This window comes from Gallinula chloropus, assembly GCF_964237585.1.
Source record: "Gallinula chloropus genome assembly, contig: HAP1_SCAFFOLD_220, whole genome shotgun sequence".
Lineage (NCBI taxonomy): Eukaryota > Metazoa > Chordata > Aves > Gruiformes > Rallidae > Gallinula > Gallinula chloropus.
In genome coordinates this window covers 37,414-65,356 of record NW_028168487.1, presented here as the reverse complement: position 1 = coordinate 65,356, position 27,943 = coordinate 37,414, and the positions used below count along the sequence as shown (strand labels likewise).

Here is a 27,943-nt window from a genome sequence, read left to right as displayed (position 1 = left end):
TGGTGAGACACTTGGAGGTGTCATCTGGACCATGAAGCACCTACGTGATGCCCCTTCTGACCCACCCCAGAGCAGAGGCAGCTCCCCTTGGGCCATATCCTGCACCCACTCACCCTTTAACCCATGGGCCTGAGCAGAGGGAGGGATTCTCATGAACCAGCACTCACACCCATTATTCCTGGAGAGTTGGGGATCCCTTTTTAATTCATTTTTCACCCCTCCTCTTGCTCCTTTAGCTCAGCCTTGGGCCAGCTGCCAGGTCCATTGGGCTCTTCTTGGAGCTCCAGGGGCTGCCCAGACAGTGCCAAGGTGGCACCAGATCAGGAGATCTGGTGATCAGGCCCCGCCTTGGACAGCTCTTTCAGGGCTCCTGGCTTCGGTCCCACCTGCCTCCTGAAGGTCCTGCCCATCAGGGGCTGCTCTGCAGAGTCTTTGGGAGAGCAGGGTGGGGGTGAGAAGGGGCAGCAGGAGCCTGGTGGCCCCGAGGTCATAGAGCAGCATCTTCCTTCATGAGCTGGGTTGTCTCAGCGTTGGTGTCCTCCTGGGCTTCTGCCTTGGTGGGCAGGTAGATGGCTCCCATGGACTGGAAGGATGTTGCTGAAGTGCTCTGGTTCCCGAGCCGCTGGTGGGCTGTGGGATAGAGGAGACGCTGTGCTGACCCATGTCCACATCCCCTTCGGGTTTGGGGTGACCAGAGCAGGGATACTGGGCATTTAGGAGGGGATGACATGGGTGGGACTGTCACCTCTAGCCTGGCCTGCTGCCATGCATCTCCTCTTCAGGTTGAGCCACAGCAGGACCCCGCTCAGCAGCATCACCAGGACCAGCAGCGCGATCAGCACCGAGCAGGATGGGGAAGCACCTGGGGTTGGTAGGGGGTTGAGAGAGGCTTTGGGATCCAGCCAAGAGACAAAACCCACCCCCAAACACAGCCTGTCCTGCACCCCTCCACGTCCCCAGCAGCTCATCTGGGGGCAGATGGGTTTTCCTTAATTGAGCTTCACATTTAAGACCCATTTCCCTGGCTGGACATCAGGATGGGGAGGTCAGAGAGCCCTCCCACATTCTTGCTGCTCTTGGAACCTCCATCAGCTCTGCTGTGTTTGTTCACTCAGGTTTTCTGACCCACCAGTGTCCCTCAGAGTTGGCCCAGCCCCACCACAACTCATCAGAGAAACAAGGGCTGGTCCTAGAGTGGGGTTTGCAGGGTGGGGAGGGAAAGTTGTGCTCTGAGAGTACCTGGAAGGTCCAAGGTGTGTTTTGGGTGGGGAAGGCGGCTCTGCTGCTCCCAATGGTGATGCAACATGAAGTGTGTCTCCTCCAAGAAAGGCCCCCCAGCAGCTTGCTGGGATGTGTCCTGCCTTCCCACTCATCTCCCATGGGGACCTTTTCCCCCCTCCCCAACCTCCCAACCCAGAGAAGGACCCCAGCGCTCACCCCTGGGCTCCGCGCACACCACGTCGGCTGCCGCGCCGTGCCGGCACTGCCCCGGCCCCATCTCTCTCTGCTGGCACTCCAGGAGCAGCGACTCGGTCCCCCGGCAGCTCAGCCCCTCCAGCAAGGCCCCGGCGTCCCCCCGGCCGCGCTGGGCTGCGACGGGCGCTGCCTGGGCCGCTCCACATCCCAGCTGCCTGCAGACCACCCCGGCTTCCAGCAAGCTCCAGCCGCTGCTGCACACCCCGTGCCAGCTGGCGTTGTAGAGCACCTCCACCTGCCCCGCGCAGGGACCGGGGCCGCCCGTCACCCGCACCTGCAGGGGGTTGGTGCCTGCAACAGGGGGCAGAGGGGGGTGAGGGGTGGGCAAGGCAACCCCCGCGTGCGAGGGTGGGGGTGGGTGCCATGTGACGCCTGTTCCTGCTGCACCATCATCCCTCCCCAGCTCCATCACCCCTCTCCAGCTCCCTTCCCATTCCTTACACCCCACCAGTGCTTCCCGCTGCACCATCATCCCTCCCCAGCTCCATCACTCCTCTCCAGCTGCATCATCTCTCTCCAGCTCCATCACCCCTCTCCAGGTCCTTTCCAACCTCCTGCCCCAACAGTGCTCCCCACTGCACCATCACCCCTCCCCAGCTCCATCACCTCTCTCCAGCTCCCTTCCAAACTCCTGCCCGAACAGTGCTCCCCACTGCACCATCATCCCTCCCCAGCTCCATCACCCCTCCCCAGCTCCCTTCCCATTCCTTACACCCCACCAATGCTCCCCACTGCACCATCATCCCTCTCCAGCTCCATCATCCCTCCTCAGCTCCTTTCCAAGCTCCTGCCTGTTCCTTACACCCCACCAGTGCTCCCCACTGCACCATCATCCCTCCCCAGCTCCCTCCCAATCTCCTGCCCATTCCGTTACACCCCACCAGTGCTCCCAGTCCCAGATATTTTGGGGGTTATCTGAGCATTTTACCCCCCCTGGGACAACCACCTGAACACACGACTCCCGCGTCCTCCTCGTGGTTGCAGTTGTGGATCCCCCAGCCCCCGAGGCCGCAGTGGGAGAAGCTGGCCTCGGTGCCAGTGCACTCCACGTCATCCAGCCAGATGGAATCCAATCCGTGCCCAAAATGAGCCTGGCCCGGGGCTGACACAGCCGTCCCGCAGCCCAGCTGCTGGCAAACCACTTTGGCATCCTTCAGGTCCCAGTGGTCGTCACAGACGGTCCCCCATTGCTCCTGGTGAAGCACCTCCACCCTCCCAGCGCAGCGGTTCGGGCCATCGGCCAGGCGGACTTGGACTTCTGTGGCATTGGCATCTGCCAGGAGGAAACCAGTCAGGAAAGGAGAACAACTAACCCACCACCTGGCCAAAAACACCCTTCAGGGGTTGGACTCGATGATCTCTTGAGGTCCCTTCCAACCCCTACCACTCTGTGAGCCCTTACAGAGGGGAGTGGCTGTAGGGGTGGGCACAGGTTGCGCCTTCGTACCCTAAAGTCTTGGGGTCTCCATGGATGTGACCCAGGACATGGAGAACAGGCTGGGGACCCAGGGCTGGGTGGTCCCCTGGAGACAGGGTTTTGCTTAATGCCACGATGGGGGGGGATGAAGGTTTTGATGGGATGGTGATGAGTGGGGGAGAGGGGGAATGTGCTGCTGTTCGGGGACAAGTCTGGGACATCAAGAGATGATGACTCTTCCATCATGCAGATGCAGGACCCTCCTTGTCATCCCCTCCCAACTTGACCAGTGTCCCAGCACTGGGCTGTACCTGAACACACCACAGAAGCATCTTCTACGTGGTTGCAGTTAGTCTGTCCCCAGGGGCGAGCTCGGCACTGGGTGAGGTGGTCTTCACTCCCAGCACAGGCCACATCATCCAGCCAGATGTCCCCTGTCCCCTGCCCAAAGCGAGCCCGGCCTGGAGCCAACACAGCTCTGCCACAGCCCAGCTGCCTGCAGACCACTGCCGCGTCGTTCAGGTCCCAACCATCGTCACACACCGTCCCCCACTGCCCGGCGTTCAGCACCTCCACCCTCCCGGCGCAGCGGTTGGGTCCTTCAGCCAGGCGAACCTCTGCCACCTCCGTGCTGGCCATGTCTGTGGGCAGAGAAGCAGGGTGGTAGCAGCCAAGGTGCCACCCTAGGGCAGATCCCCCACGGTGGGATGGGGGGACACACACACACATCCTGCCTGCATGGCCCTCAGACCTTTGGAAGCACCACCAGGCTCCTAATTTGGCCTCCCAGCTCAGCCCCCATGGGGAAGGGGAGAAACAAATCTACTTTGGGGACCCAGAAGAGGCTCGGTGCAGCCTGCACCCCAAGCCAGGCATCAGTGTGTGGGGGGGGTTCCTCCCCTCCTTTCCCCACTCAGCTGGTTTTGGGGTGACAGCTCCACAGGCTACTTGGGGTGTGGAGACAGGGACCAGCACCATCTGCCAAGGGGATGAGCCCCATGCCCTGCAGCTGGTGGTCCTGGGGGCAGTTTGGAGAGGAAAAGGCTTTTATGGGGAGGGACAGGGGGTGGGTCTAAGCTGTACTTTAGGTCCTCACAGGAATGAGCATCACCTGAGCAGACCACAGCAGCATCCTCTTCGTGGGTGCAGCCATTGATTCCCCAGGGCCTGGCCTGACACTCCTCAAGGGCTCTTTCCGTCCCGGTACAGGCAACTCTGTCCATCCAGATGGGATCCTGTCCCCTCCCAAAGGAAGCCCCAGCTGGGGCTGACACGGCCGTCCCACAGCCCAGCTGCCTGCAGACCACCGCTGCGTCCTTCAGGTCCCAGCCATCGTCACACACCGTCCCCCACTGCTGGTGGTGGAAGACCTCCACCCTCCCAGCACAGCGGTGCGGACCCCCCACCAGACGGACGGTCGAGGTGTTGGTCTGGTTGGCGTCTGGAAGCACCAGAGAAAAGAGCAAAGTGGGTTGGGAGTGGAGAGGGGACACACAGGGTGCTGGTGGCTCAAGGTGAAAGGACCCCCGAAGCCCAGGGAAGCCTTGACCATGCTGCTTCCACATGAAGCAGCACTAGGCAGGATGAAGACCCTCTGCCCACCCTGTGAGACCCTGTGAGATACCTGAACACACCACAGAAGCATCTTCTCCGTGGTTGCAGTTAGTCTGTCCCCAGGGGCGAGCTCGGCACTGGGCAAGGGCATCCTCAGTCCCAGCACAGGCCACATCATCCAGCCAGATCCTCCCTGTCCCCTGCCCAAAGCGAGCCCGGCCTGGAGCCGACACGGCCCTGCCGCAGCCCAGCTGCCTGCAGACCACCGCCGCGTCGTTGGGGTCCCAGCCATCGTCACACACCGTCCCCCACTGCCCGGCGTTCAGCACCTCCACCCTCCCGGCGCAGCGGTGTGGCCCGTCCACCAGCCTCAGGTTGGCTGAACTGGAGTTGCCTGCTTTTGTAAGGAGAGGAAAAAAATGGGTGGGCATAGGGCTGGGGGGCACCCCGGTGTCCTTGGACCACCCCACCCACCCACCCACGGCCTCTGAGCAGGAGAGCTGCTCCATCCAGCCTGTGGATCATCTCCGTGGCCTCCTCAGGACTCCCTCCAGCAGCTCCATGTCCTGGGGACCCCTGAGCTGAGGGCAGCGCTGCAGGGGGGGTCTCTCCAGAGATGGTGGGGAGAGGGGCAGCACCCCCTCACCCCTCACACACACACTGCTGGGGATGCAGCCCAGGACACAGCTGCTTCTCCAGGCTGCCAGCACACGGTGCCACCTCATGTCCAAGACCCCAAATCCTCTTCTCCACCCCTTCACCCCCCCCCCAGCACGTGCTGGTAATGGGGGTGGGTCACCTCAACCCAAGCACAGCACCTTGTTCACGGCCTTGGGGTGAAGGCCCAGGAGATACACACAGGTGAGAGCTGTGAGAAGCCCCTACACCAGCCCTTAACATCTCCAAAGGTATCCAGATGCCTCCCCCACCCCTCCCACCCACCCCCCAGGAGCTCTGCCTCCAGCCAGCCCCATCCCACCCCTCACCTGCACACACCACGCCGGCGTCCTCCCCGTGGTGGCAGTTGTGGATGCCCCACATCTTGGCTTGGCACTCAGAGAAGTCGCTTTCCGTCCCCGTGCAGCTCACGTCATCCAGCCAGATGGGACCAGCCCCCCAGCCAAAGCGAGCCGAGCCGGGGGCCGAGAGGGCCACCCCACAGCCCAGCTGCCGGCAGACCACCGCCGCGTCCCTCAGGTCCCAGCTGTCGTCGCAGACAGTCCCCCACTCGTTGTTGTAAAACACCTCGACCCTCCCGGTGCACTCGCTCAGACCACCCACCAGGCGGAGCCTGGGGATGCTGGCAATGCCCGAGCCTGGAAAAACAGCCAAAACCCTTATCAGGGATACGCTTGTGCATCCTCTCCTGGTGGAGAGGTCAGGACACACCCCTGGGTAAAGCTGGAGTGGGGGATGTCCCCTTCCCTCACAAGCAAAGTGACCTTGTGCATCCTCTCCTGATGGAGAGGTCAGGTCACACCCCTGGGCAGGGCTGGACGGGGGATGTCCCTTGTCCTCACAAGCAAAGTGACCTTGTGCATCCTCTCCTGATGGAGAGGTCAGGACACACCCCTGGGCAGGGCTGGAGGGGGGATGTCCCTTGTCCTCACAAGCAAAGTGACCTTGTGCATCCAGACACCTGGATGGAGAGGTCAGGTCACACCCCTGGGTAAGGCTGGAGGGGGGATGTCCCCTTCCCTCACAAGCAAAGTGAGCTCAGGGGGGTCCTGCAGGGTGGAAGGAGCTGCAGAAGGTCCCTTCCACCACTTGTACCCTGGCTGAGAGGTTGGGACAGGAGAAAACACACGTGTCTCCCCCTGAGAGTCACCATGGTGGAGAGAAGGGATGCACAAGGGTCCTTCCCAGGGTTTCTCCACGTGTTCCTCCCCCTTGGCTTGGAAGCTGCTCCACCTGGCTGCACCTACTGCTTGCCCTACAGAAGATGCCAAAGGATCTTCTGCCCTGACACGTTGTCCTTGGAGCTTGACTGACCTTCTAAGGCCAAGACCAGACAGCAGCCAACGCAGGGGTGGTGCATTTCTGCCTTTAACTGCACATCCCTGCCCGCTCCAGGGCACAGTCGCATCTGCTGCTGCCACCCCAACAGCCCCTTCATCTGCTGCTCCAAAAGGATGTGGGTGCCTCACCCCATGAAAACACCCCATTAGACACCTCCAGTGGTGCCAGACTGGTTTTTCCCCCCTGTACTGGGTTTTCCCAGGTCTCTGACCACTTTATTTTTGAGAGAGTTTCTACCAATTTGGGCTACTTGTTGGGCAGCTCGTTCCCACCTTGCTCCTGGCCCCCAGAAGGATGGGGCTTCATCCACCCCTAGAGAGCAAGCACACAGTGAGGGGTTACCTGAGCACACGACGCTGGCGTCTTCCACGTGGTTACAGGCGTGGTGTCCCCAAGGCTTGCCCGGGCATTCGGTGAGGGTGGCTTCTGTCCCACGGCAGTTGACCCCATCCAGCCAGATGGGGCCAGACCCTTGCCCAAACCCAGATAAACCTGGGGCTGACATGGCTGTCCCACAGCCCAGCTGCCGGCAGACCACCGCCGCGTCGTTCAGGTCCCAGCCGTCGTCGCACACCGTCCCCCACTGGTGGCTGTGGAAGACCTCCACCCTCCCGGCGCAGCGATGGGGGCCGTTCACCAGCCGCAGGGCTTCCAAGCTGCCCGCCTCCAGCTCTAAGAGGAAGGTTGGGAGACCATAAACCCTGGCCAGAAACACCTCCCTGCCCAGTGGTGGGACCTCCCCTTGCACCGTGGGGTGCATTATGACTCTTTGGGACAAGCCTGCTGGGACCATGCCCAGTAGACTCTGGACCTGGCCAAGTTCTACTACAGCTACAAGAGGGACGACTACTACTACTACTACTACTACTACTACTACTACTACTACTACTACGCCACTGCAAGAGGGACATGGAGATGCTGGAGCGTGTCCAGTGAAGCTGGTGAAGGGTTTGGAGCACAAATCCTGTGAGGAGCAGCTGAGGGAGCTGGAGGGGGTTTAGTCTTGAGAAGAGGAGGATGAGGGGAGACCTCACCGCTCTCTACAACCACGTGCAAGGAGGGAGTAGAGAGGTGTGTGTGGGGGGGGGTTGATCTCTTCTCTCGGGTGGCTCTTTGGGTGATGGAAAGCCTACATCTAACAGGCTCAGGATTCCTGGGAATTCCAGGCTTTGGATTGCCAAGGCATTTTGGGGGAAGCCAGGGCCTGATAGACCTCGAGATGGGAAAAACACCTCGTGGTCCCAGGCTGGACGGTTGAGGAGCTGGATGGGTGGATTCAGTCAGACCCCATGGCCTCCCCTGAGGGAGGACCGATTCCCAGCTCGTCCCCACTGACCTGTGGCCGCAGAGCAGGTGACGCCTGCGTGCCCCTTTGCCTTGCAGTTCTTGACACCCCAGAACTTGGCCTTGCATTCAAAGAGGGCCCCCTCCGTCCCGCTGCACTCCACGGCGTCCACCCAGATGAGCCCGTCTCCCGCCTCCTGATACTGGGTGGACTTGGCGGCCCCACAGCCCAGCTGCTGACACACCACCTGGGCTTCGGCCAGGTCCCAGCCGTCGCTGCAGATGCCTCCCCAGCGCTGGTTGTGAAACACTTGGAGTCTCCCCGAGCACGGGTCGGAGCCGTTCACCAGGCGGAGGCTCCCGAGGTCAGAGATGCCCGATTCTGCAACCCAGGAGAGCACGTGAAGGAGACACGTCGAGCCCCATGTCCTTCCAAACAGCCCTTCCCAGCTTTCCTGTAGGTCAAGGGTGGGGTAACAGAGGTGGCAGCCCTTGGAGGTGCCATGTGGTCTGGCCCAAGTGGTGCCCCAGGCTTGATTAAGCATGGATCTGCACAACTCTGCAGCCCGCAGCACAAAAAGGATGTGGACCTCTTGGAGTGGGTCCACAGGAGGCCACAAGGATGATACAAGGGCTGGAGCAACTCTGCTACCAAGACAGGCTGCTATAGTCATGCTGGTTTAGCCTGGAGAAGGCTCCATGGAGACCTCTGAGCCCCTTCCAGCCCCTGAAGGGACCTACAGGAAAGCTGGGAAGGGCTGTTTGGAAGGACATGGAGCGATGGGACAAGGGGTGATGGGTTAAACTAGAGCAGGGCAGGGTTAGATGAGACATTAGGAGGAAGTTCTTCACTCTGAGGGTGGTGGGACACTGGCCCAGGTTGCCTAGGGAGGTGGTGGGGGCTCCATCCCTGGAGACACTCAAGGTCAGGGTGGATGGGGCTCTGAGCGACCTGCTCTAGTTACTGGTGTCCCTGCTCATGGCAGGGTGGTTGGACCAGATGACCTTTAAGCAACCTTGTGGGGCTCGTGGGATGGCAGAATCACACAGAACCTGAGGGGTTGGAAGGGACCTTGAATGGCCACCTAGTCCTGCCTCCCTGCCAGAGAAGGATCACCTAGACTAGGTCACACAAGAGCATGTCCAGGCTGGTTTTGAATGTCTCCAGAGATGGAGATTCCCCAACCTCTCTGGGCAGCCTGTCCCAGGGCTCTGCCACCCTCACTGAGTGTCTCCAGAGAAGGAGACTCCCCAACCTCTCTGGGCAGCCTGTCCCAGTGCTCTGCCACCCTCACTGAGTGTCTCCAGACAAGGAGACTCCCCAACCTCTCTGGGCAGCCTGTCCCAGTGCTCTGCCACCCTCACAGCGACTAAGCTCCTCCTGACATTCCCATGGAGCTTCCTCTGCCCCTTTGTCCTGTGGCTGAGAAGATCCTGGCTCCATCCTCCTTGACCCTCACCCTTCACAAACCCCAACCCCGGGGCAGGACTCCGGGTGTCGTCCCAGGAGGGGGTATTTTACCTGAGCACACCACGCCAGCATCCTCTCCGTGCTCACACCCGTGGACACCCCAGGCCTTCGCTCTGCATTCGGAGAGGGCCGCCTCCGTCCCTTGGCAGTGCACGTCGTCCAGCCAGATGGGGCCCTGCCCCTGCCCAAAGTAAGCCCTCCGCGGAGCCGAGACCACCGCCCCGCAGCCCAGCTGCCTGCACACCACTTTGGCATCGGCGAAGTCCCAGCTGTCGTCGCAGACCGTCCCCCACTTCTCCTTGTGAAACACCTCCACCCGCCCGGCACAGCGCCCTGGACCATCCACCAGCTGGATCGGGGTGAAGCTGGAAACAGCTGAGCCTGCAAACGGGCAGGTAGATGCTCAGAGCATCCGGCCCCTCTGCGGGAAGAGGAAGGACCCTGTGTTTTGGCGCAGAGCTGAGCCTGCAAACGGTCACATCACCTCTGAAGCCTCAGCATCTCACCTCACCTCACCTCATCTCACCTCATCTCACCTCACCTCACCTCACCTCTTCTCATCTCATTTCATCCCATCCCATCCCATCCCATCCCATCCCATCCCATCCCATCCCATCCCATCCCATCCCATCCCACCTCACCTCATCCCATCCCATCCCATCCCATCCCATCCCATCCCATCCCATCCCATCCCATCCCACCCCATCTCACCTCACCTCACCTCACCTCACCTCACCTCACCTCACCTCACCTCACCTCACCTCATCTCATCTCATCCCATCCCATCCCATCCCATCCCATCCCATCTGATCCATCTCATCCCATCCCATCCCATCCCATCCCATCCCATCCCATCCCATCCCATCCCATCCCATCCCATCCCATCTGATCCATCCCATCTGATCCATCCCATCCCATCCCATCCCATCCCATCCCATCCCATCCCATCCCATCTCATCTCATCTCATCTCATCTCATCTCATCTCATCTCATCCCATCTGATCCATCTCATCCCATCTGATCCATCTCATCCCGTCCCGTCCCATCCCATCCCATCCCATCCCATCCCATCCCATCCCATCCCATCCCATCCCATCCCATCTGATCCATCTCATCCCATCCCCATCCCATCCCATCCCATCCCATCTCATCCCATCTCACCCCATCCCATCCCATCCCATCCCATCCCATCCCATCCCATCCCATCCCATCTCACCCCACCTCACCTCACCTCACCTCATTTCATCTCCTCTCCTCTCCTCTCCTCTCCTCTCCTCTCCTCTCCTCTCCTCTCCTCTCCTCTCCTCTCCTCTCCTCTCCTCTCCTCTCCTCTCCTCTCCTCTCCTCTCCTCTCCTCTCCTCTCCTCTCCTCTCCTCTCCTCTCCTCTCCTCTCCTCTCCTCTCCTCTCCTCTCCTCTCCTCTCCTCTCCTCTCCTCTCCTCTCCTCTCCTCTCCTCTCCTCTCCTCTCCTCTCCTCTCCTCTCCTCTCCTCCCCATGGAGACACTCCTGAAGGGGCTCAGGGGGTACTGGGACCCAGCAGGAGGTGGGGTGAAGCTGGTCCTTCGCTCCCAACCAGTGTGGGGGAAGTTAGCGGTGGGTCACACTGCTGGTGCCGGAGTGACACTCACCTGAACACACCACGCTGGCACGCTTCCCATGGCTGCAGCTGCTCTCTCCCCATGGGCTTGCCTGGCACTTTGTCAGGGTGGGCTCTGTCCCCTGGCAGCCCACGTTGTCCAGCCAGACACGCAGGGGTCCAGCGCCAAAGTCTGCTCCCTCCGATGCCGGCAGCGCCGTCCCGCAGCCCAGCTGCCGGCACACCACCTCGGCATCCTGCTTATCCCAGTTGTGGGAGCAGATGGTCCCCCACTCCTCCTGGTGAAGCACCTCGACCCTGCCAGCGCAGGCGTGGGAGCCGTTCGCCAGCCGGAGATGAGCTGGCTCAGGGAAGAGGGAGTCTGCAAACACCCAAGAGATTTATCAACACCCTCAGACAACAGCTGGGGTCCCCCCCCATGCTTTTCAGATCACAGTTCATCTCCCAGCCCCTCTTCAACCTTTCTAAGAACACAGAGAACAGGAAGAACCATCCCCTCCATCACCACCTGCAACTTCATCCCCCTTGGAGCATCCAGCAGCAGAGCATCTCCCTGTGCTGGCCCTGCATCCCCCTGGTCCACAGCCCCAATCCTTGGAAGGACCACCCAAAGGGCGGGAGTTGGTCCCATTGATTGAGCTGGTGGTTTCCCAGAGGGGTGGGATCCCACCACCTTAGATAGACACCCTGAGGTGGGAAGAGCAGCCCCCAGATGGGACCATCATCTGCAGAGGGTCTCCAGAGAAACCCCACCTGCCACTGCTGACCCTCTGTCTTCCCTGGGGGGGCTCGACTTGCCATCATGCCACACACTCCCTCCCTCCCACTGCCCTGCGTGGAGCGATGCTGAAGGATCTCTGGTCACCTGAGCAAACTACACCAGCATCTTCTCCATGGTAGCAATTGTTGATGCCCCAGGGCCGTGCCCGGCAGGCAGACAGCGCCGGCTCCATCCCCGTGCAGTTGGTCTCATCCATCCAGATGATCCCGTCCCCCCGCCCAAACTGAGCCCCGCCGGGGGCTGACAGCGCCCGGCCACAGTCCAGCTGCCGACAGACCACCTCAGCATCCAGCAGGTCCCAGTTGTCATCACACACTGTCCCCCACTGCTTGTTGTGGAAGACCTCGACCCGGCCAGCGCAGCGGCTGCCGTAGTTCACCAGCCGGACCTGGTCACCCTCTGAGGTCCCTAAAGGAGAGGGGGGGGGATATGGGGAAGGGTCAGCAAGACGGGGTCTGCGGGTGAGGAAGACATCCCTGGCACCTTCTTAGCTTGCTGAGGAGTGCCCCAAGGGATGAAGGCTCCTCCGATCACCATGGAAAGGAGCTGGTTGATCCCCAGTTGCCTGCGAGCTCCAAGGTGGCCACATCCCACCCACTGACCCCTCCAGTTGATGCCCAAATTTCTCCAGCCCCCCTGCCCCCAGACTCCTTGGGACAGCGGATGCACCCACGAAGAGGGCACCTTGGGACAAGACCCACCACCAGAGCCACTCCCAGGCGTTACCTGCACACACCACGCCAGCTCCTTGCCCGCGGTGACAGGTGCCGTTGCCCCGGGGGTTGACGTTACAGGCAGAGAAGGACGTCTCCGTGCCCACGCAGGTCACGCTCTCAGACCACATTTGCCCAGGTCCTGGCCCAAAATGGGACCCGCTGGGTGCTGACAGGGCTCTCCCACAGCCCAGCTGCCTGCACACCACTCGAGCCTCGGCCAGACCCCAGCCCTCGTCGCACAGGGCAGCCCAGGTGCCGTCGTGGGTCACTTCCACTCTGCCCTCGCAGGGGGTCGAGCCGTTGGTCAGGCGAAGCTCCACGGCCACGGACACCCCCGAGGCTGCCAACGACAGGGAAGGGTGAGTGCTCCAGGAGAGCTGCTGCTCCAGCCTCAGCACCCTCCTGAGCACCCAAACGCAGCGTCCTCGGAGAGATTCGTTCATCTTGAGGTTGGGGAAGGGGAGGGTGGCTTTGCAAAGGGGCCCTACAGCAAAGGCATCTCATTGCAGAAAGGTGCCTGGTTGAGCCAGGCATCCTTCACCAGAGGATCCTGGAAGAGTTTGGGTTGGAAGGGACCTTGGCAGGTCCAACCCATCTAGTCCAACCCCCCCTGGTCCTGCAGTGAGCAGGGACATCTTCCACTAGATCAAGTCAACTTGAGTCAGATCAGGTCAGATCGAGACCTTGAACGTCTCCAGGGATGGGGCTTCCACCACCCCTCTGGGCAACCTGGGCCAGTGTCCCACCCCCCTCAGAAGGAAGAACTTCCTCCTAATGTCTCATCTAACCCTGCCCTGCTCTAGTTTAACCCATCACCCCTTGTCCCATCGCTCCATGTCCTTCCAAACAGCCCTTCCCAGCTTTCCTGTAGGTCCCTTCAGGGGCTGGAAGGGTCTCTGAGGTCTCCATGGAGCCTTCTCCAGGCTGAACCAGCCCGACTATACCAGCCTGTCTTGGCAGGAGAGGTGCTCCAGCCCTCGGATCATCTCTGTGGCCTCCTCTGGACCTGCTCCAACAGCTCCATGACTGTCTTGTACCAGGGACCCCCAAGCTGGATGCAGCACTGCAAGGGGGTCTCCCCAAAGCAGAGCAGAGGGGCATATTCTGCCCCCAACCCCCCTTGACTTGCTGGTCACGCTGCTGGGGGTGCAGTCCAGGCCATGGTTTGGCTTTTGGGTGCATTGCTGGGACATGCCCAGCTTTTCATCCCCCAGTACCCCCAAGAAGTCCCTCTCCCCAGGGCTGCTCCCCATCCTTTCAGCCCCTGGCCTTTATGGACCCTGGGGGTTGCCTTCACCCGGGTACAGCTGCCAAGGCAGCTTCTTGAGAAGGCAGTTTCAGGCTTCATGCAGCATGTTTCATGCCTCATGCAGCCCAAACACCAGAGCTGAGCTTCCCATGCACCAGAAACCCCATCTGAGCTCTGCAGGGTGGGCGACGAGCGAGCCAGGAGCTGGGGATGGTGGGTTACACCCCCAGAAAGCTTTTCATGGCATGGCTTAATTGTCCCCAAGGCAAACAAGACCTCGGGGTAGGTCCAGGGTAAGTGATGGGACTGCTGCCCAACGGCCCTTCGCTGCTCCCACAGCTCAGCAGTGGATTAATGACAGCAAGAGGTGGGGTGAAGGCTTTGCAGGGGCTCCCCCAGGGCTGTGAAGGTGATGTCACGGGTGAGGACTCTTGGAGCCATCCCAGGATCCCTTAGGAAACCCTGGAATCCCGGCGTTGGCCCCTTTTGCAGCCGGAGGTTACCTGAGCAGATCACTCCAGCATCCTCCCCGTGGAAGCAGTTGTTTTGCCCCCAGGCGCTGGCCGGGCAGTGGAAGAGGTTGTCCTCAGTGCCGGTGCAGTTCACCTCATCCAACCAGATGGGGTCGTGTCCCCTGCCAAAACGAGCCCCACTGGTGGCCGACAGCGCCCGCCCGCAGCCCAGCTGCCGGCAGACCACCGCCGCGTCCGCCAGGTCCCAGCCGTCGTCGCACACCGTCCCCCACTGGTGGTCGTGCAGCACCTCCACCCTCCCGGCGCAGCGGTTGGGGCCGCCGAGGAGCTGCAGGGTGCCCAACGCCGTGATGCCGGAGTCTGCGGGGACCCCAAGGGGAAACAGCGTCTGCCCATCACTGCCGGGGATGCAGGGAGGGATGCAGGGGTGGAGGTGGTACCGGCCGGGTCACCGCCACCCCAGGCTACCTGTGCACTCGACGCTGGCGTCCTCCACGTGGTGACAGTTGTGTTCCCCCCACGGCCTGGCTCGGCATTCAGACAGGTCCCTCTCCTCCCCGGTGCAGTTGACCTCATCCAACCAGATCCGGCCCGTCCCTTCTCCGTACCGAGTTCCCGGTGCCACCGAGAGCACCGTCCCGCAGCCCAGCTGCCGGCACACCACTCGGCCCTCGGGGGACCCCCAGCCGTCGTCACACACTGTACCCCACGTCCCGTTGTAGAACACCTCCACCCGCCCGGCGCAGCGGTCGGAGCTGCCCACCAAGCGAACGACACCCCCCGGGTTCTCAGCCGCTGCGCCTGCGAAGACGGGAGGAAGGGGGGCGAGGGGGAAAGGAGGGGAACTGAAAATCCCAGGGCTGGGATGAGTGGGGCTCAGCTGGTTGCAGGCTTGAGATGCTTGCTTCCCCCCCCCCCACAAAAAGGTGTCGTGGAGGAGATGCTGACCGTGCCACACCCGCCCTGGGCATCTCAGATGGTCCTGGGCATCATTTTCTAGGCAAGAGAGACCCATCTCCACATCTAAACGCCTGGATTAAGGTCAGTGTGGAGCCAGAGCCCTAAAAGCCCTTTGGTAGCCCTGCTGAGAAGGACTTGGGGATTCTGGTGGATGAGGAACTCCACACGAGCCAGCAGGAAGGGCGATGGGATCCTGGGCTCCATCAGCAGAGGGGTGGCAGCAGGGACAGGGAGGGGATTGTCCCTCTCTGCTCTGCTCCCAGCTGGAGTCCTGTGGCCAGAGTCCCAACACAAGGAAGATGTGGGGCTGGTGGAGAGGGGTCAGAGGAGCCACAGAGATGCTCAGAGGGCTGGAGCAGCTCCCCTGTGGAGAGAGGCTGAGGGAGCTGGGCTGGGTCAGCCTGGAGAAGAGAAGGTTTTGGGGGGACCTCGTTGCAGCCCCCCAACCCCTGAAGGGAGCAGAGGAACAGGAGGGGAATCAGCTTGTTAAAGGGCAGAGACTGGCAGGACAAGGGGGATGGAGTGAAGCTGGAGGAGGGAAGGGGGAGAGGAGAGATTGGGGGGAAGCTCCTTGCAGAGAGAGTGGTGAGGGGCTGGAAGGGGCTGCCCAGAGAGGGGGTGGGTACCCCATCCCTGGGGGTGTTCAAGGCCAGGTTGGATGGGGCCCTGGGCAACCTTGTGTAGCTCCAGGGTTGGAGGTTGGTGTCCCTGCCTGTGGCAGGGGGTTGGAGCTCTGGGACCCTTGGGGTCCCTTCCAACCCATGGCATTCTATGATTCTATGAAAACACGGGTGTTTGAGCTTATGTGTGTAGCCAGCAGCAAAGGTGAAGCTTCACCATCAAGGGCAGGCGATGCCTTTTGGGGTCCAACCACGTGGCAAGCTTGAGAAGTGGGAGGGGGCTTGAAAAAGGGGGGTCTTGGCTGAGCGTGGGGGGTGCTGCTGGCCACATAGGCACGCTTTTGGAAGAGCATGAGCCAAAGGGAAGCTGCCACTGAACAGTAATCATGTGGAGAGCTCAGCCAGGAGCAGGGAAAACAAGAAGAGGTTCAAAAGGGGTGTGATTGCACTGGGCAAATAAGCTTTTGGACCATGGATAATGATTTCTGAAGCGCTCGGGCACGGATCTGGGTGGGTGGGTCCAGTTACCGGCAAGCAAGGGCCAGATGGAGAAGTTGGGAAGTCACAGGGTGGGGGGGAAGAAAGAGGATGACACGGGGTTAAAAATAAAACCCCTGAGTCGTTGGAAATGGAGCAGCATCTGGGCAGCTGTGGCCCACGGTGTGAGGGGAGGGGGGATGCCTAGCTCAGCTCTTTCACTCCAGATGCGCGGCGGGGAGCAAGGAAAGTCTCTTGGCAGTGAAGTGTCTTGGGGGGAAAAAATGGGGGGAAAAAGGGGGAAGAAGGGGGAAAAAGAGGGAGAAAGAGAAAGGGGGAAAGGGGGAAAAGGGGAAAAAAAGGGGGAAGAGGGAAAAAAAGAAGGGGAAAAAAGAATGGGGGGAAAAGGGGGAAAAATAAGGGGGAAGGGAAAAAAGTAGGGAAGAGGGAAAAAAAGAAGGGCAAAGGGGGAAAAAAGAATGGGAAAAAAGGGGGAAGAGGGAAAAAAAAGAAGGGGCAAAAGGGGGAATAAAGGGGGGAGGGAGAAGGGGGAAAAGGGGGGAAAATGAAGAGGGGGGAAAAGGGGGGAAGGGGAAAAAAAGGGGGGAAGGGGGAGAAAAGTGGGGAAAGGGGGGAAAAGGGAGAAAAAAGGGGGAAAAAGAAGGGGGAAAAGGGAGGGGGAAAAAGGGGCAAAAGGGAAAAAAGGGGAAAGGGGAAAAAAGAAGGGGGAAAAAGGGGGAAAATGGGGGGAAAGGAGAAAAAAGGGGGGAAGGGGAAAAATTGGGGAAAAAGGGGGGGAGGGGGGAGAAGGGAAAAAGGGGAAAAAAGGGGGGAAAGGGGAAAAAAGAAGGCGTTATGAAGGGGGGAGAAGGGGGGGGAAGAAGGGGGAAAAAGGGAGGGAATGGGGGGAAAAGGGGGGAAAAAAGCATCTTTGCAGTCAATCTCCTTTGCAAAGTCACCACTCCGAGTTCAATCCCGCGAGGAGGCTGTACCAGCTGCGTGGTGGGTACTCAGCCCCCCCATTTACAAGCTCTCCTGTCCCCAAGAGTCCAGTCCTGGCACTGGCTGCCTCTTCACTTCATCCTTTCCCCACTTATTTTCCTTCTTTTCCTTTTATTTCTCCTCACACCGAGTGTTGGGACTGTTTATGTGCTGAGACCCAGCAGAATCGTTGTATTCTTTGGCATGTTTCTGGCCCGGTTGTGTGGGCATTGACTCGTGGAGAAGTCCTGATCCAGATGTTTCCAGCCAGCCAGAAGATACTGATACCAACCAAGATGCAAATACCCCACTGGCATTTCCAGGATGAGGGTTTTTTTTTAAAGAAAAACAAGAAAAAGGGAGGAGGTTGTACTGTCCATGACCAGATGGACCTCCAAAGAGGGAGGAAAGCCAAGGAAGTTAAAGAAAAGCTTTTGGTTCTGAGTGGCAGTGGTACAAAGTGCCTTCAGCAGCTCATCAGCCTGGCAATGAAAGGAAAATCCCTGCCCATGGAGAAGGTGTGTTCCTAATTTTCCTCACCCCAAACCCAACCAGAAGAGAGATGAGTGATTCTGCTCGTGCCCCTTGTTAAAATGAGAGCCAGTGCTAAGGAGTTTGCCCAGATCAGCTCTGAGCTGGAGAAGCTTGAGCTTCTCAACCCCCTTCCAAAGTGAAGCCACCATCGACCATCTGCACGACATCGCTCTGGCAGCAGAGCTTGTTCCCCATCCTTGCAGCAATGCCCGAGAGCAAAGCACAGCTGGGGTTAAGGGACCTTGCAGGACCTGGGGGGAGCCACCCCTTGTAGAGCACAGTGGTCTTGGGGTCAGTCAAGACCCCTCCACGATGCCACGAGTTCGCCAAGCACGGTTGGGTATAAGCCAAGGTGAGAAAGCAGGCCAGAGGCTGAGGCCAGTTGTGAGTTGGCTTCAGGGTTTGGCACGCTTCCCTCCACACTCATAATGCTCACAAGCCGTTAATGAGGGGTCTCAAGGCTTTAATTAAGGACCACAAGCCTTTGATTACGGGGCAAAGTGCGGAAGCAGACCTGCAACGCACGGCCCGCGGAGCGCAGAGGGGATAGCCAAGCTCCTGACTTCATGTAGAAACCTTTCCCCCGCCACCAAAGGCACCACAAACCATCCCTCCCTCACCAAAGGAAAGCCAGGACCCTCTCCTGCACCCCACAGCTTGGAGCTGTGCAGGCTGGAGGAGCTCATCTGGTCCCCCTGCCCTCAGCAAATGCGACTCACCCCAAAGGCACACCATCAGGAGAAGGGTCCCCATGGTCTTGGCCCCACCATGGCTGGGTTGGTTTCTACCCCTGGAGTGGTTGGACAAGGGATGGAGACCACCCGGCATCCCCATGGACACAGGCTGGAGGTTGGAGTGGACTATCCTTGTGGGAGAGGAGAGCTGAGCCCGGTGTCACTGGCCAACTGGGATCTCTGCAGTGACCCCTCCTCTTCCTCCACCCTACTTCCCCCCAGAGGGTTTTGCCTCCTGTGAAGCTCTGCCAGGACGTGACCCACTGCTCCCTGCAGCGGCCAGTCCTGTCAGCAGCTTGCGAAACAACCAGCTGTTCCAGGAAAACACAGAGCAAACAACCCCCTCTCGACACCCGGGTCCCGTCTCACCTAGTTGAATATTAATATCATTATTAATGTTGTTATTATTACTACAGAGAGAGTGGTGAGGGGCTGGAAGGGGCTGCCCAGAGAGGGGGTGGGTGCCCCATCCCAAGGCCAGGTTGGATGGGGCCCTGGGCAACCTTGTGTAGCTCCAGGGCTGGAGGTTGGTGGCCCTGCCTGTGGTGAGGGGCTGGAACAGGCCCAGAGAAGTGTTGGGGGTCACCATCCCTAGAGGGGTTTCAAAGGCCTGGAGATGGAGTCCTTAAGACCATGATAAGGGGCTGGAAGGGGCTGCCCAGAGAGGGGGTGGGTGCCCCATCCCTGGGGGTGTCCAAGGCCAGGTTGGCTGGGGCCCTGGGCAACCTTGTGTAGCTCCAGGGCTGGAGGTTGGTGTCCCTGCCTGTGGCAGGGGGTTGGAGCTCTGGGACCCTTGGGGTCCCTCCCAACCCATACATTCTATGATTCTATGATTATCAATCCAGGATTACCTGTACTCTTTAGCACTACCAAACCTCGGGGTGGTTTATCTCTCTTAAAATAAGTCTTTTTTGGGGGGTTTTGTAGGACTCTCGTGTAGAATTAAAAGGTCTGAAAGGGCTGATCCCCTGCAACCTGCCAGTTAAAATGGTTTTCGAGGTTCTCCCAGACCTACAATTACCTTTCCTGCCCTGAGCTGCAGATGGAAATCAGCCAGAGTTCACCGCTAACTCATTTCCAGGCGAAAGTTGTTGATGACAGAAAGAACAGGTGATTCTTTTTTCTCTTTTTCCTTGTTTTTTTTTTAAGCACAGGAAGCTGCTGTGTGTGTGTCAGTGATCAGGTTGTAAGTAAACTTCAGTGCTCTAGTGCTTCGCTCGTGGGACCCACTCCTTCTGCCCCACTTCCCTCACCACTTCCCTGAAACGAAGCACCACGCAGGTACAACAGCGCTGTTAACCAGTGAGATTAGTGGCAGAACCCTCACCACTGACCACTGTGTAACCCTCAACCTCTTCTGAATGATCATTGCTGGCTTAGAGTGGTTTTGATAGTATAATAATGATCCTTCAGGCTCCCTGAGCCTCGGCACAAAGGAAGGCAGCCACCTTCCCCACCGCTCAGCTTTTCTAGGAGGTTTCAGCTTTTTTTCCAGCCTAATTTTCGCTGGCTGAGGTCTGTGGGGCACACAGGGCAGGGGTGTCCTCTCTGCTGACCATCACAGGGGCTGCTGTGCTCTCCTGGCTCCACAGAACAGGGTCTTCTGGGTGAGGGAGCTTGGCCTCCAGCGCCAGACGCGCGGCTGCCTAAGCCTCGGGTGACGCCCCGGTATCCTCTGTGTTCTTTATAAGTGGCACATCTGCAGGATGAAGGAGCAAAGGGGGGGGTGACACACAGAAGGTGACACCCCCAGCCCCACATTGGGGTACATCTGAGCCAGTCAAGAGCGTAACCAGCTCCCCATCACGTGCCGTGGCCGTGTTCCTACCTGGGGACCGTCTGGGCTGTCTTCCACACCTCATCCACAGGTAGAGGACCAGCAGAGTCCCACAGAGCATGGCCCCCGTGCCAAGCAGGCCTCCCAGCACTGAGCAGGACTGCACCAGGTCTGCAGGAAGAGGGAAGCTCAGGGGAGGTCAGTTGGAGAGCCTGACTTGACCCACTGTCCCTCTCACCCACCCTCCCACCCCCATTTCTGCTGTATTTTTTGGGTCTCACTGCCCTCCTGGGGGGGGCTGGGGTTGACCCCCATCTGCAGGAGTGACAGCTCACCCTCTGCTTTGGGAGGGTGGGTGCAGAGACAGCCCCTCACTGGGCTAAGGCAGACACAGCACGCCCACCACAGACGCTCAGAGCGCCATGCCCACTGAGATGCCTTCACACAGCTTGTCCCACCCTCCGGGTGCCTCTTCGCTGCCCACCCAGCAGCTCCCAGCAGAAAGGTTTAGGAGGAAGCCAAGACCGGGATGGAGATCAGAGCAGATGGAGCAGGTGCTGGGGGATCTCAGCACTCACTCACCCTTGGGCTCCATGCACACCGCGCCGGCTGCCGCGCCGTGCCGGCACTGCCCCGGCCCCATCTCTCTCTGCTGGCACTCCAGGAGCAGCGACTCGGTCCCCCGGCAGCTCAGCCCCTCCAGCAAGGCCCCGGCGTCCCCCCGGCCGCGCTGGGCTGCGACGGGCGCTGCCTGGGCCGCTCCACATCCCAGCTGCCTGCAGACCACCCCGGCTTCCAGCAAGCTCCAGCCGCTGCTGCACACCCCGTGCCAGCTGGCGTTGTAGAGCACCTCCACCTGCCCCGCGCAGGGACCGGGGCCGCCCGTCACCCGCACCTGCAGGGGGTTGGTGCCTGCAACAGGGAAAGCATGAGATGGAACGGTGTCCCCTCCAACCCCGCGGGGACAGAGACCCTCACAGGGGTGTGCACGGTGCCCACGGGGACGGGTGTGCACGCCACGGGCTGTCCCTGGCTCCAACACAAGCTCCCAGCCCCTTACAACCAGCTATGGGTTGGTTCACTCCAGACCATGGTAGGTGATGCCGTTGTAGTGTCACCTCGGGGCTGGTGCCTGTGGCACGGGGCTCATGGGACACCCACACTCACCTCCCCCTGTGCCAAGGAAAGCTAAGCCCAGTGAGCCAGAGGGACATGTCCCCAAGGAGCCAGAGGTACACTTCCCCAAGGAGCCAGAAGGACACGTCCCCAAGGAGCCAGAGGGACACATCCCAATGAGCCAGAGGGACATGTCCCCAAGGATCCAGAGGGACATGTCCATGATGAGCCAGAGGGACACATCCCCAATGAGCCAGAGGGACACGTCCCCAAGGATCCAGAGGGACATGTCCATGATGAGCCAGAGGGACACATCCCCAATGAGCCAGAGGGACACGTCCCCAAGGATCCAGAGGGACATGTCCATGATGAGCCAGAGGGACACATCCTAATGAGCCAGAGGGACACGTCCCCAAGGAGCCAGAGGGACTCATCCCAATGAGCCAGAGGGACACATCCCCAAGGAGCCAGAGGGACATGTCCCTGATGAGCCAGAGGGACACATCCCCAATGAGCCAGAGGGACACATCCCAATGAGCCAGAGGGACACGTCCCCAAGGAACCAGAGGGACATGTCCCTGATGAGCCAGAGGGACACATCCCCAGTGAGCCAGAGGGACACGTCCCCAAGGGGTCAGAGGGACCCAGCCTCCAGGAGATCAGCATGAGTTTGGGTCACTGAGGCAGGGTGGGACTTTAGCTCCACTCCAAGCCAAGTAGCTGGTGGAAACCTGACTTCTGCTCTTACACTGGGCATGGGGAAGAGTGAAGAGAGGAGGAGGGAGCCTGGGACAGCACTGGGGTAGAACAGGAGCTTCCAGCCCCCATCAAACCCCCCTCGGATGGACACCAAGCATCACCCCGACTCACCCCCCCCCAGCCCGGTTCCTACAGCCTGGCGTTACCTGAGCACACCACCCCAGCATCCTCACTGTGGCCACAGTTGTGCTCTCCCCAGTCACTCAGCTCACAGCCAGTGAGGGCAGATTCAGTTCCCGAGCAGTGAACACCGTCCAGCCAGATGGGGTCTGAGCCTGGCCCGAAATGAGCCGAGCCCGGTGCCGACAGCGCTGTCCCGCAGCCCAGCTGCCTGCACACCACGGCAGCGTCGTGGATGTCCCAGGTGTCGTCACACACGGTCCCCCACTTGTGGTCGTGAAAGACCTCGACTCTCCCCAGGCAGCTGTTGGAGCCGTTGGCCAAGCGCAGCAGGCGCTGCCCCGAGGTGTCACCATCTGGACAGGGATGGGAAGCAAGGGGGACACCTTCGTTCCCGACCCCAATCCACGGCTCCGGAGGGGCTTCAATGTGCTGAGCCCCGGGAAGATCAGAGCATCCTTCCAACTCAGGCAAGCTCCATCTGCCCTGGAGACCTGCTGCACCATCAGTCAGGGTGGCTTGGGGTCTTTCTTCTCATTGGGTGTGTAAAGAGGGGCTGCAGCTCCAGAGCTTGGGGCTTGGAGCCTGGAAAAGGGGTCGACAGTGACTGCAGGAGGGTCCCAGGGTCAGCAATGGGAGGGGTCTGGGTTAACAGTGAGGTCAGGAGGGTCCCACGGTCAGCAATGGGAGGGTCTTGGGGTCAACAATGAGTTAAGGTGGGTCCCAAGGTCAGCAATGGCAGGGTCTTGGGTCAACAGTGACTGCAGGAGGGTCCCAGGGTCAGCAATGGGAGGGTCCTGGGGTTAACAGTGAGGTCAGGAGGGTCCCAGGGTCAGCAATGGGAGGGTCCTGGGGTCAGCAATGGGAGGGTCTTGGGTCAACAGTGAGGTCAGGAGGGTCCCAGGGTCAGCCATGGGAGGGTCTTGGGGTCAACAGTGAGTACAGGAGGGTCCTGGGATGTGTTCCTGACTACCTGTGAGTGGATTGAGCTGGCCCTGCACCCCAGCCCACCCAGGACCCCTCCCCAGCGCCGTGGGTTACCTGAGCACACCACGCTGGCGTCTCTGCGGTGGTCGCAGCTGTTGGAGCCCCAGGGCCTGGCCTGGCATTCGGAGAGGGCGGCTTCTGTCCCCGTGCAGTTCACCTGGTCCAGCCAGATGCGACCCGAGCCTTGTCCAAAATGAGCCGAGCCCGGGGCTGAGACCGCCGTGCCGCAGCCCAGCTGCCGGCAGACCACCGCCGCCTCCGCCAGGCCCCGGCCGCTGTCACACACCGTCCCCCACTGATGGTGGTGGAGCACGGCCACGCGTCCCGCGCAGCGGCTGGGGCCGTTCTCCAGGCGCAGGCGAGCTTGAGCCGTGCTGGCTGTGCCTGCCTGTGCTGGAAGACACGGGAGGAGTGTCATGAAAGACGTCCCATGAGGACACCCTTCCAGCCAAGGTGACCCCTGGAACCCATCCTGGTGACCCCATGAGAACCCATCCTGGTGTCCCCATGGGAACCCATCCTGGTGACCCCATGGGAACCCATCCTGGTGACCCCTGGGAGCCCATCCTGGTGACCCATGGGAACCCATCCTGGTGTCCCCATGGGAACCCACACTGGTGACCCCTGGGAACCCACCCTGGTGACCCCATGGGAACCCATCCTGGTGTCCCCATGGGAACCCACACTGGTGACCCCTGGGAACCCATCCTCGTGACCCCATGGAAGCCCATCTTGGTGAATCCTGGGAAGCCACCCTGGTAGCCCCATGGGAACCCACCCTGGTGGCCTCATGGGAACCCATCCTCGTAACCCCTGGGAACCGATCCTGGTGACCCCTGGGAACCCACCGTGGTGGCCCCATGGGAACCCACCCTGGTGACCCCTGGAACCCATCCTGGTGCCCCATGGGAACCCATCCTGGTGATCCCTGGGAACCCACCCTGGGTACCCCATGGGAGCCCATCCTGGTGACCCCATGGGAACCCATCCTGGTGACCCCTGGGAACCCATCCTCATGACCCCATGGAAGCCCATCTTGGTGAATCCTGGGAAGCCACCCTGGTAGCCCCATGGGAACCCACCCTGGTGACCCCATGGGAGCCCATCCTGGTGACCCCTGGGAACCGATCCTGGTGACCCCTGGGAACCCATCCTGTTGGCCTCATGGGAACCCATTCTGGTGCCCCATGGGACCCCGCCCTGGTGACCCCTGGGAACTCACTCTGGTGACCCCTGGTGACCAGTATGAACCCCCCAGAGCACAGCATCCCCCACTGGGCTTCTCCTGGCCCAGGAGCACGAAGTTACCTGCACACACGACGCTGGCATCTTCTCCATGGCCACAGTTGTTGACGCCCCAGGGCCTGGCCAGGCATTCGGACAGCGCCGCTTCGGACCCGCTGCACTGAACGTTGTCCAGCCAAATCGGGCCCGATCCTTGGCCGAAGTGGGCCGCGCCGTAGGCTGAGACCGCCGAGCCGCAGCCCAGCTGCCTGCACACCACCCTGGCGTCGGGGAAGTCCCAGTCGTCGTCGCAGACCGTTCCCCACTGCTGGTCGTGCATCACCTCCACCCGCCCCGAGCAGCGGTTGGGGCCGTTGGCCAGCCGGAGCTCCGCGGGACCGGCGCGGGTGGCCGGCGTGGGGGGGCTGGATGAGTCTGGAGAGGGCACAAGAGGAGGGGGCATGAAAACTCCCTCACCCCTCATATCTACAGGGCCATTGTGCCCTTCACCGCGGCTGTTGGCTGTCACCACCACCGCGCAGTCGCTGGGCTGGGGGGGTGATGTGGTCCTAGTGACCTTGCGAGTTGTGGTGGGACATCCTGAGGATGCTGGGACAGGGGGAGGGAAGATGGGGAGGGGTCTTCCTAACATTCATGGGGCACCACATCTTCTTGGCAGGGGGAAGTACCAGTTGGGAGGCTCAACGTGCCTGTGTACCAGTGTCGGGTGGGACAATTAAGGTGGCACCTGCAAAATGTGGCAGGTCTCTAGCCCTGCCCACCCCCCCAAAACACCCCCAAAAAGGGAGGTGTGAGGAGTCCTGGTCCCCAAAAAGGCCCCAAACACCTCCAAAAAGGGAGGTGTGAGGAGTCCTGCTCCCCACAAAGGCCCAAAACACCCCCAAAAAGGGAGGTGTGAGGAGTCCTGCTCCCCACAAAGGCCCAAATCACCCCAAAAAGTGAGGTGTGAGGAGTCCTGCTCCCCACAAAAGCCCAAAACACCCCCAAAAAGGGAAGTGTGAGGAGTCCTGCTCCCAACAAAGGCCCAAATCACCCCCAAAAAGGGAGGTGTGAGGAGTCCTGCTCCCCACGAAGGCCCAAAACACCCCCAAACACCCCCAAAAAGGGAGTTGTGAGGAGTCCTGGTCCCCAAAAAGGCCCCAAACACCTCCAAACACCCCCAAAAAGTGAGGTGTGAGGAGTCCTGCTCCCCACAAAGGCCCAAATCACCCCCAAAAAGGGAGGTGTGAGGAGTCCTGCTCCCCACGAACGCCCAAAACACCCCCAAACACCCCCAAAAAGGGAGGTGTGAGGAGTCCTGCTCCCCACAAAGGCCCAAAACACCCCCAAAAAGGGAGGTGTGAGGAGTCCTGCTCCCCACAAAGGCCCAAATCACCCCAAAAAGTGAGGTGTGAGGAGTCCTGCTCCCCACAAAAGCCCAAAACACCCCCAAAAAGGGAAGTGTGAGGAGTCCTGCTCCCAACAAAGGCCCAAATCACCCCCAAAAAGGGAGTTGTGAGGAGTCCTGGTCCCCAAAAAGGCCCCAAACACCTCCAAACACCCCCAAAAAGTGAGGTGTGAGGAGTCCTGCTCCCCACAAAGGCCCAAATCACCCCCAAAAAGGGAGTTGTGAGGAGTCCTGCTCCCCACGAACGCCCAAAACACCCCCAAACACCCCCAAAAAGGGAGGTGTGAGGAGTCCTGCTCCCCACAAAGGCCCAAAACACCCCCAAAAAGAGAGGTGTGAGGAGTCCTGCTCCTCACGAAAGCCCAAAACACCCCCAAAAAGGGAAGTGTGAGGAGTCCTGCTCCCCACAAAGGCCCAAAACACCCCCAAAAAGTGAGGTGTGAAGAGTCCTGCTCCCCACGAAGGTATGTGATGCACAAGGGGCTCCTGCATGTCCCTCCGAGGGGGTTCAGCTTCTCAGGAAGGTGGAGGTAGCTCAGACAATGTTTCCAGGAGTACTTCCCAACTCCCCGCAGCCCCTTGGGTGGGCTGAACCACGAAGCCATCCCTTGTTGGGGCTGTGGGTGCCACGGGGAGCTCTCCTCTCCTGGGGTCAAGACCCCTGGCAAGGGCGCTGCTGCTCAGGGCTCCGTTTCACCCTCCATCCCCACCCCATCGCTTCCGCAGGGCATTCACCTGAGCACACAAGCTGCCTTTGGGAAGAGAATTCTCTTCCAAAGGGCTTTGGATAGCTCTCCACTCAGCATTCAGGCTCCATGGAAGGGAAAACACCGCTGGCTGGGCTGGGAACGCTATTTTGGGCGAAGATTTCAACCCTTCCCAATGGGAAGGGGAGCCTGTGCATGCTTTAATTAGCAATTAGCACGATGTGATGGGAAACACACGTGACAAATTGGCCTAAGGCCCCATGGGGGGTAACGCTGCACTGGAGAGGAGGACTCTACATGGGCTGAATCCACAGGGAGGAGGTAAATGAGGTGTTTAACCACCGCGGCTGTAAGCGCTCTAGAGGCCAAGCTGCCTTGGGATGCCAAGGGAAGGTCTGAAGAGAGGCTACAGCATCTTCTGGAGATGCAAAACAAGGCTGGGGGAGGCAGGGAAGAAGAAGAGGAAGACCTTGGCATCCCACTTCCAGCCCCATTGATCATGGCCGGGGAAACTTGGGGTGTCTGCAGGGCAGGGAGCAGAACAAATGCTCTTGTTTGCAGTGGGGGAGGAGGACTTTGTGCCCTCTGGAAATGAACCTCCTGGCCCTGAAGAGGCAGCCAACACAAACAAGCCATTTGTGGTCTCCACTGTCACCGAGGCAAAAGGCTCCAGGCGTTTCCCAACCATTCCATGCAGTGCTGAAGGCAGGGTAACTCCCTCACCAGCAAGATCCCCGTCCCCATCCACTGCTTTCTCTGCCTTTTAAAGGCTGGTGGGTCAAAAGAGACTTTGCCCCATCCACCTGGACCCCAATCCACCCCCCAACCCCATTCCCTGCAGATGTCTGACCCCCTCTTTCTCCTGGGATGCTCCTTCCCCCCCCCCCGCAAGAGCCACTCACCGCAGAGGCACGCCAGGTAGATGAGGAGCCCTGCCCTGGCAAAGCCAGCCAGGGTGACACGTGGGGACAGGAGGGCACATCCCCAAACCCCCATGGCTGTCAGAGATGCCTTCGGGCAGGTGACCGTCCCGCTGCGAAATGCAAGCGGAGCTGCGTGCTGTGGGTGGTGAGATTTGTCCCCTCCTCTGCAGTGACCCTGTTTGCCCAGCACTCATCCCTCCTCCTGCCCTGAACCCTCCTCCTGGCTGTCCCTGGGATTTCACCCTCTGGTTTGAAGAGGTTTAGGTGGCCCCTCACCCCCTCCCCAGAACCACAGAGCTGGTGTGTTTGGAAAAGACCTTGGAGGTCATCAAGTCCAACTGCCACACTCAAGGAGCAGCCTTGACAGCAACCAAAGGGTGACAGTGTCCATCAGCTGGATTTAACAAGGATTTCTCTTGAAAAGACCCCTCTGGACACTGTCCCATGGATCAAACCTCACTGGCTTCTTCCCTTGTGAGATGACCACACCGGAGACAACCAGCTCCTCCTCTGGGCACACAAGATCTGCAGAGCATGGAGATTCACTCCATGGTTTGTTCTGTGCAGGATGAATCTTC

General features: G+C 60.2%; 1 protein-coding gene across 1 annotated transcript; it reads right to left on the bottom strand.

The window, feature by feature from the left end:
• Positions 1-172: 172 nt before the first annotated feature.
• On the bottom strand, positions 173-27,448 carry LOC311204421 (scavenger receptor cysteine-rich type 1 protein M160-like). Its single transcript, XM_084280848.1, has 25 exons — positions 27,345-27,448; positions 24,412-24,762; positions 23,158-23,496; positions 22,143-22,472; positions 20,704-21,033; positions 20,173-20,292; positions 20,007-20,043; positions 18,330-18,475; positions 14,507-14,839; positions 14,069-14,398; positions 12,327-12,656; positions 11,685-12,008; positions 10,851-11,180; positions 9,273-9,602; positions 7,803-8,132; positions 7,600-7,712; positions 6,809-7,406; positions 5,434-5,763; positions 4,518-4,844; positions 4,005-4,334; positions 3,205-3,534; positions 2,423-2,749; positions 1,438-1,767; positions 746-862; positions 173-630 (listed from the first exon to the last, which is right to left on the bottom strand). The coding sequence occupies exons 1-25, from the start codon at positions 27,436-27,438 to the stop codon at positions 488-490; spliced, it is 6,999 nt and encodes a 2,332-aa protein (XP_084136974.1). The 5' UTR covers positions 27,439-27,448; the 3' UTR covers positions 173-487.
• Between the last annotated feature and the right edge of the window lie 495 nt (positions 27,449-27,943).